The following is a 10,763-nucleotide window of genomic DNA, read 5'->3' on the forward strand; positions in this document are numbered from 1 at the left end:
TTCACATTTTCTTGCTTGCCGTTTTGATTGTCAGAACTTTGACACTGAATGGCATTTCGACGCGCAATGCACAATGGTCTGTCAGTGGTTCTCCAATATTTACAGAAAGTTTTCGGCTCATTCCACAGAAAGATTTAGTTTTCATCAGGGGCACGTTGAGCGGCCTTTAAAATCGGAAAGAAGCTTTTGAGAAGAACTGCTATCCTTAACTCGTCGTCGAACGTTTTAAAAATTGGAAATGAATTCAGGGTTATGTTTAAAGCAAGCTTAAATTCAAATGAATTCATATGAAGACAAGACAACTAAAAAAACAGAAACTAAGGCTAACAATACGGTTGGATTGATTCCCTGTTGAAAGTCTAGCTGTGCCTAACGAAATGATATATAATTAAACACTATCGTACTATCAGCCTTTCTGTTTTTAGTTGTACTAATGTTCTTATCTATACATTTTGCTGATCAGCTTCACCAGGATCCGATTCCTTCAGTTTGTTTTGTCCGTTGGCCCAATTTAAAGTTAAAGGATATGAAGTGAATTAATAAATGAAAGACTTAATTAAAGTGTCAATGGTATTTAGCTTAAAAAAGCTTATTGGGGACACTATTTACATGTATACATTAAAATATATCTTAGTTTAAAGTTTAAATTATTTACAGTTTATTTCGAGGAAACCTTACTAAATAAATAATTAAATAAATAAATGGATAGATAGATAAAATGTAAACTTTAAAAGAAAGAAGTGTAAAATGTAAAATTTATCAACCGTAGACTACGAGCAATGCCTCTTTTTTCTTAGTGAAAAAAAGAGCACAAAATGGCCGCGCATAAACTGGGGGAGAGACACATGATAGACACCCGTCTATCCCCAAGTTTTTGCGCGTAGTCGAAGTCAACCAAGAATTTTTTAAATTTAAATATTCATCACAAGAGTTGAATGAACTAACATAAAACTGGCTTGTTTTGTCAGCATTTAGGTGAATCAAAATAAAGTTAAAATCCTTTGGGAACCAATTTCACCCAGCTGTCATTTGGTTTCCACAAGATCACATGTGATCCAGGGGTTCGTGGGATACCACCAGGCTTTCAACGCAGATGGACCGGAATTTTTCCCCTGGTAATAGAAAATTCTTCTGCGTTCACAGGCTAAGGTCGATCGATCGTTGGAGTTGTTAGATTGAGGTCCACTCCAGCTTTTCTCCTTCCAATACTATTCGGATAGCCTGAATTTCAGACATCCCTCTGTGCTTGCCTGCTTGCCAGAAGGAACGTCTGAACACATTTGAGCCTAATGCCGTCCGGTGACGTCACTACCCGAAAACCGGGTAGTGATTTTGATTGGTTGATTTTAAAATTATTTGCATAATTATGTGAAATTATGACTGAATTTTACCGCGCGAGGATTGTAATTTGAAAACGTTTGGAAAGAGTTCGAAGGAGTTTATACCTTCCCAGAAATGAATTTATTAGTCATTTACCTTGAGTTTATTACTTTATTAGTTTACCTACGGATGAAGAATAGTAATGGAAATCGGTAGGTTTTAAGTTGGCGGCATTCGTCGCTTCGACATGCAGTGTTTTGCCAAATTTATATATGTATTCTTGTTTTGTCAACAAAGCCGCTCGACGCTTATGTCCTGCAGCCTCGATGAGCCAGTGATTTCTGAACTCAGTGCCCATAGTCAAGTAGGATATTTTTGTATTGAATTCCGTTTCTTGATGCCTCAGTAACCGTCTAAATTGATTCATTTAAGTACTCACGAGTGTGTTGTATTTGCTCGCTGCGTAACATATTATATTTTATATTTTGATCGCTAGATAAGCTTCAGTTCAGATTAAATCGGTTCCGTAAAAGAATATAGCCTGCATGCGATTAAAATCTTATTCATTTGTCTCAAGTTTTCAATAGTTTACTATTAAAACAATTTTATACCCTGTAATCCTTTATTGAAGCGATTTTTCTTTCACAATTTCATGGCCTCGACAGAAACTTTTCCGCATGAATTACAACCAAAGTGTAGTGACGTCACCGGACGGCATTAGGCTCAAATGTGTTCAGACGTTCCTTCTGGCAAGCAGGCGAGCACAGAGGGATGTCTGAAATTCAGGCTACTATTCGGAGTGGTCTCGCTCTCCCTCCAATTTCGAAACAGACTGGGTCGAGAATGCAGGGTTACCAGGGCAACGCGGGCAACGCACAAGCTTTGTTGTCAGCCATTGTGGTCGCCATTGTGATCAAACAAAGTGCAAAAGGATTTTAGGATTTGGAGCTTTGCGTTCTTATCTTCCCTCGAGATTTTGCTCTTTTGACTTTCTAATTTTTTAAGATGTCGATGGCAACGAATTACAGATACGAAGTCGAGCGACCAGGAGCGAAAAATCTAAGAAAAGCTCTGAAAAGGCAGGAAGAAAGGATAAAGGTTTGTGGAAAGTTGCAGCGTATAAACTTTGATAAACTTAAAACCTGCTCGATGTTTATTTAATTTTGTGTCTTTTAGGCTAATTGTGTACAGATTATATCCTTCGTGTGTCGATACACTGCAAGGAAAACGCTTTATTTTCTTTCAATTATGCGTCCTCAATTATTCAATTTATGTATTAGCGGCTTCTCTACATAAATTATGGTCTTTACTGCTAGAAATTTAAAGAACATTGTCATTGCAATTGCTGTAATCGCAAGCTTCAAATTTATGTACATGTGTGGTCTCAGCTTACTAGACTCGACTGTTGGCGCGCGGGTAGACTTGCATCTAATCCAAAACGAGTGTATTTAGTTATTGCTGCAATTATTGCTTCATATACATGTAAATTTACTACAGAATCAAGGTTATTTATGAAGACCACTTGTTTAATTGTCAGACAAGCCTTTACCTTTTACTATGACGAATGCCAAAAACAAGAAACCGAGAAGCAATTGTCCCAGCATGCGATTCTAAAGTTCAAAACCTAACTAATGATTGCATTTTTCACTGCCATCAATCATCATGATGATGACAATTAAAACAAACCTTGAAAAAAAAAAAAGAAACATACAAAATGGAGGTAAATCTATTAATCACAACCCACCGTTACCTTTTGAACCTGTCAAAGTAATCTGCAGTTTACTGAGAGGTCTGCTAAGATGATTGATGGCATAAAGGAAAAACACCACTGTTGATTGAACCGAGTTGCCATGTGTTTTTGACTGACCTAGCTTTATTTGATCAAGTCACATGTCATAGCAGCTACATTTCTAACTTCAGAGTATCAATATCAAAATCGAAGAAAAAAGCCAATATCTTATTGGTATCGATTGAAAACTGGGATTGGCCCGTCCTACCTTAGTGGAGATGTTCTAGCTCTCTTTACTTTAACCAGAGAGGACCTGCCGAGTTCAAAACAAGTTGCCCCCCATAGATCTAACTGAGAAAGCAGCACAACATATTAATTTTGGTAATCTTAGGAAATTTAAATTTTGACTTTAAATGATTACATCATAAAAATGTACCTGAGGAAGCAGCCTCCTAACATGATTATTAACCAGTTTTATTTTTCTTCGGCAGAGTGATGAATTCAACTTCGAACAGGAAGCAAAAGTCAAGAGGTAAATTGTAAACCAGTCTTCTTGAATAGCCGATTCGCTCTATAGCGCGCGCCTGCAGGGAATCACGGTAGTCGTATTCATCAAACCATGTGCGAGACTCAGCAACGTGCATCGTTGCTGAGTCTCGCGCATGGTTTGATGAATACAACTACCGTGATTCCCTGCAGGCGCACGCTATAGAGCGAATCGGGTATTGAATCAAAAGAAACTTTTTTATGTCAGTTTAATAGCAGGTTTGAGTCCTCAGGGTTTTAACTGCCTATTAGTAACCCCCCCCCCCCCCCAAAAAAAAAAAAAAAAGAAGCTAATATAAATCCCTCCCAAAAATAGCCCCATGGATGTTTTTGGTTAATTTTTGTACTCCTCCTGCAGTGAAATCAGAGTTAACCAGACTGCTGACTGGATGGAGAAACAGGAAGAGGTATTTTGAACTTTTTTTCCCTGTTGAACTATTTATTACAGGTATATATTCACTGCTTTTGAGTAATAATTGTTAGCAGCGGATTTACCGCCGACCGGTTAGCTCAGTTGGTAGAGCGCCGGACTGCCGTGCGGGAGGTCTCGGGTTCGACTCCCAGACCGGACCAACACTCAGGGTCTTAAAACAATTGAGGAGAACGTGCTGCCTTTGTAATTACATCTGCAAATGGTTAGGCGTTCTAGTCTTCTCGGATAAGGACGATAAACGGTAGGCCCCGTCTCCTGCATCTTCAGTGTTACAATCAGCAGGGGACGTTAAAGAACCCACACACTCATCGTAAAGAGTAGGGCATGGAGTTCCTGGTGTTGTGGTCTGTTCTATTCTATGCGTTGGGTGGTGGGTGAGATCATACACATGCGGACGGATAGCGGCTGCCAAAGGCGCCAGATATGCTGATGTCCGGTCTCATCCAATAAAATTCTAAATGTGAAGCGCATTGAGCTTTGTAAATGTGCTATATAAGCACCTATATCATTCATTCATTTAGGTTGAGTGTTAACTTAACTACTCTCTTGTCGCGTTCAGTGTCACGGTTGATTGATTGCATTGTGAGACAAAATGACAGGCGTTGCTAGGCAGGAATGACAACGTTCTGTCTGGAAAAAGCATGTTGTCACCCGCCGGTCAGCGACTGTTACAGGGTTCCCAGGGTCTCTCTCTCCCCACCCCCAAGAGCGAGAGAAGAGTCTCTCTTCTGTAAAATAGTAGGAGTACTCTATCTTGATATCAATCGCCGTAATAAGATCCATTAAGACACGAATAGTTGCTGGACGAGTGACAACATGCTTTTTACCAGACAGAGATGTTGTCATTCCCGCCTGGTAACGTCCATCATTTTGCCTTGCAATGCAATCAATCAACCGTGACAATGAACGCAACAGCTAGAGACCGTTAAACGCTCAACCTGAATCCACTGTTATATTTATTCACATGATTTTTCATTCAAATTTTAAAGCAAAAAATTGATAACCCAATAGCAAGTGTGGCATAAAAAGTTAAAACCAATCATGATAATTTGTGTACATTATGTTTATATATTTATACCAAGCCATCCCCAAATGGAATAAATTGAGCAATGTAGCACTTGATTTGTTTGTTCAAAATTGGCTGTGTACATTAAATAATTAGGCCCTTGGCGATTTTTATTTTAAGGTGGCTTACTACAGTTTTGAGGTGGTAAATGTCAGCAAACTTTCAACTCTTTTGTAAAAAGTTCAGAAATGTTTTATATTTCGCTTATTACTGTTTGTTACAGAGAAAAACCATCATATGCGGCATTTGAACAATAAAAATGCTAAAGACATGCTAATAAACAGCCAATATGAAAGACCGAGTACTTAAGAAAGGACCGGGCACTAGTAGTTTCAATGGCGTTTTTCTCAAAATCTACATGTACACGAACGACCCCACCTCAAAATTTCAGAAATTACAAATTGGCTCTGTTTAACATTCATCCAAAAAAATAAAATTATTTAAGGCAGAATTTGACTATTTTTTAAAGGGGCAAAATATCGCATTTTCCTATTTTGCTAGAAATCTGTCTTACAGATTTTTATTTTATTTTGCATGAATGTTAAATCAGAGCCAATTTGTAGTTTCTGAAATTTTGAGGTGGGGTTGTACGTGTAGATTTTGAGATAAACGCCATAAGTTTTGAAACTACTAGTGCCCAGTCCCCTGTTAAGCACTCGGTCTTTTATTTTGGCTGTTTATTGATTGTTTATATTAGCATTTTTATTGTTGAAATATCACATATGATGGTCGTACCCTGTAAAAAACAGCAGTAAAAGAAAGATAAAACATTTCTGAACGTTTTTAAAGAGAGTTAAAAGTTGGGCTCATTCAGGGATGTCGCTAAGGGCCGGCTGCTGGCTAATTTAACCGGCTGAAATAGAACTTAAATCCGGCTGAAGTTTCACATGAAAACAAAGACTTAGGTAAAGGTTTAGAGCTGCCAAGGCCAAAAAAGCCAGCTAGGCTTGTCGATGAGCCGGCGTAGTGTTTTCTTAGCTACATCCCTGCTCATTTACCCCAGCCAGCAAAACTGTAGTAAGCCACCTTAAAACAAGATTTTTCAGGACAATAATAATTAAGGATTCTCCATTGGAGCGATGGCTTGACAATTGGGTTGCATCCGTTGCATGTATAGTAGCTTTACATGTACTGTACTATTACAAAGTACATGTATTTTAAATGACACGCATAATGTACACTGTAATTGAAGCCTCCACAGCCTGCATGTACAAGTTCTTTTGTTATTGTATGGCCAAGTGTTGAGCTAATATTCTGAGTATGTATTTTATAATATTACAGAATAGTGAAAGACGAATGCTGAAACAATGGGCTGCTGACACAAAAGAAGAGCTTTCTCTAGCTAACAAAGAATTGACAGCTGTAAGTTGTAATTAATTTTTGACATGACTGTACAGTCCTATACTGCCATACAACTTTAGTCTTATAAAATTACTGATTAATTAATAAACAACTACTTTTAAATATTATCATTTACTAAAAAAAATGTAAAAATAATATTTATTTTTAATATAATTGTATCATCTTTGTCCTTTAACTTCCTGTGTTCTTGCAATACTGTATGAAAATTAGTTCTGGAGGGGACTACAGCACCTGGGACTTAGGATTACATAATGGTAGATTCCCTCTATGACACATGCGTGCAGGGAATCACGGTAGTTGTATTCATTGTTACTAAGTCTCGTGCATGGTTTGATGAATACAACTACCACGATTCCCTGAAGGCATGCCAAAGAGGGAATCGGGCATTTGTAGGACCTCGCTCGAACGCTCTTCCCCTCTTATGCTGGACTATGGTTTCAAAAGAATAATCAAGGCATTGGAATAATCAGGGCATTGTGACTATCAGCCACTTCGCATTATACCGTATTTTCTTGATTAAACGCCCCCGGCGTTTATTTCAAACTTGGCCCGATAGGGCCGGCGTTTATTTGATTCCAGGAGTTTTGTCAGGCCCTATGTTTCTAAGAAATGGTTTTTATTCATTATTTTTGAAAGCTTTATAATTAGACATTATTTTTAAAGCATATTAAACCTTTAATAATTGTTTAAGGGGTTTATTTAGAGACCCGGCGTTTATTCGGGGCCCGGCGTTTAATCGAGAAAATACGGTATATCCATAAGATTGTAAACCACTTCCAGTAGTGCCAGTCTCATCTGTATTTACAGTCATTTGAAAGATAAACACTGCTGCCACGAGGGACATAATATATTATACTAACAAGCGAATCTGCTGTTGAGTAGTGCAGCAACTCTACTTAAAGCCATATAGCATAAATGCCTATGCTTAGCTTGCTGTTTTCAAAGTCAACTGCAACGACGTTCCTAATTGACATTCTCTCCTGAGACTCTGCTCAGACAATTCGTGTTCATTGCCCTTGAAACCTATTTCTGCATGTTGTGCTACTAGAAATGACAGCTAGCTGCAAGCAAAGTGGATAAGGAGTACCGGTAACTGCAAAAGTTTTGACAGAGGGAATTTTTATTTTTCGCAGCTTTATGTTTTATTGCAATTATGTCCTAGAATGTTAAAATTCCCTTGTCAAATGTCAGATTTTTTGTTATCAGCAGTTTTCTTGCTTTCTAAAGTACAGCCCTGCAAAAATTTCGTAAAATTCTAAAGCCGGGTTCATTAGAAATCGTGGCTTTCTGGAAAGACAATAAAACGCACGGTCGCAGCATTTTGATCAACTGCGCACGCGCAACATGTAAATTTTGTTTGTCTCAAAGCCTTGTGCGCGCGCACACGGACTCGAATCAAGAGAGTGCACTGAAACTGTGTTCAGCCACCTTAAGCGACTGGCCATGCATGAATGGTACCAAGGGAAACAGTTAATTTTGTTTCCTGAGAATCTCCCAGTTTCCTTAGGCAGAGCCACCAAAAACATGGAGATTCGATTCTGTAATGTTTCCCACTCAGAGACTTTTGGCAAGAAATAGTATTATTAAATGCCAGGTGACCTTGAAGAAGCCAATGAGAGCACATGCTGTGGGGGAAAAACTTTCAGCTCTGTAACAATGTACATGTTGTGTCCCTTATGACCCTTAAGGATAGGGTAAATTGTGTTACCAGCGTATCTCACAATGTTTATTTCATTGCGTTGTTTTAGGTTAGAAGGGCTCAGCTTCGTAAACTACTTTATGCAGAGCAAGCTTTGTATGAGATGGAACTCAATGACCAAGGGAAATCATTCTTCATCCAGAGAACATGACAGCGGAAGATTTGAAGATTAGATGTTTTGTTAACTAAATTTGTGTAAGCATTTATTCGAAATTTAACTGTTAAATCAAAACCTGTAAAATTAATATGACTTTTCCAGTCAGATATAAATATGCATTTTTTATTTGTTAAAAACTCAGGCTATATTTCTGATTAATACTTCTATGTATTTTTGCAGTTGATAAGCCAATTTTTTTTCTCTGGCGTACATGCCGTACAGTGTAGTTAGGGTTTCTCTTCAAGGTCAGATGTAAAAAGCAAGTTATAGTAACTTTTTGCAAACAAAAGAATAAAGTTTAAGTGTCAATTTTCAAGCCTGATACACTTTTAACGGAGACTGTTGAGCCGTGTTTTATGTAAAGAAGGCTATCAAGATGTTGAACAATGAGCCGAATGAAGGCCTGCTATATTCCAGAGGATATTAAGAAGGAGGAGGAGGGCCCGGGGGGGGGGGGGGGGGACACCCGGTATATTTTTGGGTGGGGGTGTGCCGCTGGGAATTTGAAGCCCTAACCCTATACCAGACCATGTTCAGTTTATTTTTGCAACCCTATACTAGACTAGACACTGAAAATCCCTACCCTATCCCAGACTTGCATTTTGTTAGAACTGTATCATTATCAGTGTTTTAATGGAAAACCATCTGTGTACAACGATGCCGCGATGATTTTATTTACGTTTAGGAAAGCCTCTTTCTCTTCCGAGTTTCTGGACTATATTCGTCATACCGTTGATCGGTTTCCCGGCAAATGCTACCCTTTTCTAGACCAAAACTCTCTGATTTCTATACCCTATCCCAGACTAAACTGCTTGAAAACCATACCCTTCACAGCGGCACATACCTATATAGCTCATGTATGGGAGTGCCCCCCCCCCCCGGGGAGGAGGGGCCTGAACTTCCCGCTTACCAGACCTTTAATTTCCGGTCTCCGTCCCTTCCTTACTCTATTGCCACCCTGGGACTCCCCGCTTCTTCCACCTTAGTCCTTGGCTTTCCACCCCACTGTGCCTTTGCCATTATGCAGTGTGCGAGAGATGTGTAAAAACCATGAAGCTTCACCACTGATAACAAATCCCTAAAACGCAGTAAAGGTTAATCCTTCCAAAATGGATTAACGCCCCAGACGGTCGCACGGAAAAACTCTTTGTAAATAACAATGCCTATGTCTTCACAGGTCGAGCTATGTGTCGTACAGATAAGAAATGAACTAAAACGTACATGAACCACAGGGACGGCGGAGCAGTTTTCCAGGTGGGGGGGGGGGAGCTGACTAGTGACTTTAAGTGGGGGGGGGGGCTTAAGAGACTCTTCTCTTAATAAGTCTTTATTTTTGTGGAAAAAGTGGGGGGGGGGGGCTAAAGCGCCCCCGGCTCCGCCGTCCCTGAACCAGTGCTGCACGTGCAATTAACATCTTAATGTACTGAACCTTTTTTTACATAACGCTGTTTTAACAGACGCTTAAAAGCGTTTTACTGGCACAGTTCAAAACTTATCCGAGAGTACAACCCGGGCTTGGAAAAAACGACAAACAAATCCAATTAAATACTTGCCTTTAGAAAGTCGCAAGTGTAGTGTTCGCACATACGACAACATTAAGGTGCAGGGGTCTTACAGTGAAACACCGTGTACCAAATTTACATCAACGCCATAATATGAGCTTCTTTTTATGGCCTCTTTGACTAGTGACAATAATAATGAACAAAACGATAAAACAAAACTTAACCATGTCACGGTAATTTTAGCCATTTTTCTGATTAGTTATTAATTGAATGGAGGCCCAAAATAACAGTTTTCTAACGGAAAACACCAAAGGAGTAATAAAAATCCTAAAATAAACAAGGATGGTTTTAACTGATAAAGGTTAAGACCCCGGGGTTAAGACAAACTGAAAAAAAAACCCACCGTAAACAGGTTGGCATGTTCGTTTGCGATACGAACAACGTTATGTTACACAACTCAGCATTAACGATATGTGTTCTCTCTGTTGGCAAGCATGATTCAGAGAAACGGAACATGTACAGGAAAGCTCAAGTGCGGGATTAGGAAAAGACACATTATAGTCATGTACATTGAAATCTAGAAAAAAATGTTTTATTAGCAGGGTATTAGATTTCTCGACGCTAGTTTTCGCGAATGTTTTTTTCGCGGGAATTTGACTTCGCGATTGTTTTTGCAATCACGAAATAAAGTCCCGCAAAATTAAGTAACAGAACAAATGCTTTTATTTTTATTTTTCTCTCTATAATGCTAAGTATATCTTTATTTTTTTCTGGTGTATTTTATGTTCTATTAACCTAACCGCGCACTATCTACTGATTATTAAAAACACCATGAACAAAAACAAGTTCAATAAGAAATTCATACATTCATTTTTCTGGGGTAAAAACTTATTCAAACACAACTTAAGAATTAAGAATTTTTATTATAAAATTATTCATGGCGGCGGCT

General features: G+C 38.7%; 1 protein-coding gene across 1 annotated transcript; it reads left to right on the forward strand.

The window, feature by feature from the left end:
• Positions 1-2,206: 2,206 nt before the first annotated feature.
• On the forward strand, positions 2,207-8,621 carry LOC144661340 (uncharacterized). The gene is made up of 5 exons (XM_078522068.1): positions 2,207-2,418; positions 3,541-3,581; positions 3,954-4,002; positions 6,376-6,456; positions 8,205-8,621. The coding sequence occupies exons 1-5, from the start codon at positions 2,326-2,328 to the stop codon at positions 8,304-8,306; spliced, it is 366 nt and encodes a 121-aa protein (XP_078378194.1). The 5' UTR covers positions 2,207-2,325; the 3' UTR covers positions 8,307-8,621.
• The last annotated feature ends 2,142 nt before the right edge of the window (positions 8,622-10,763 follow it).

Source organism: Oculina patagonica, chromosome 1, assembly GCF_052425735.1.
Source record: "Oculina patagonica isolate OP01 chromosome 1, crgOcupat, whole genome shotgun sequence".
NCBI classification, from domain to species: domain Eukaryota; kingdom Metazoa; phylum Cnidaria; class Anthozoa; order Scleractinia; family Oculinidae; genus Oculina; species Oculina patagonica.

Coding starts and splice junctions, on each gene's coding strand:
- LOC144661340 (XM_078522068.1), top strand. CDS start 2,326: ATGTCGATGGCAACGAATTACAGATACGAAGTCGAGCGACCAGGAGCG. Junction 2,419..3,540: donor GGCAGGAAGAAAGGATAAAG/GTTTGTGGAAAG, acceptor TTTCTTCGGCAG/AGTGATGAATTCAACTTCGA. Junction 4,003..6,375: donor GGATGGAGAAACAGGAAGAG/GTATTTTGAACT, acceptor ATAATATTACAG/AATAGTGAAAGACGAATGCT.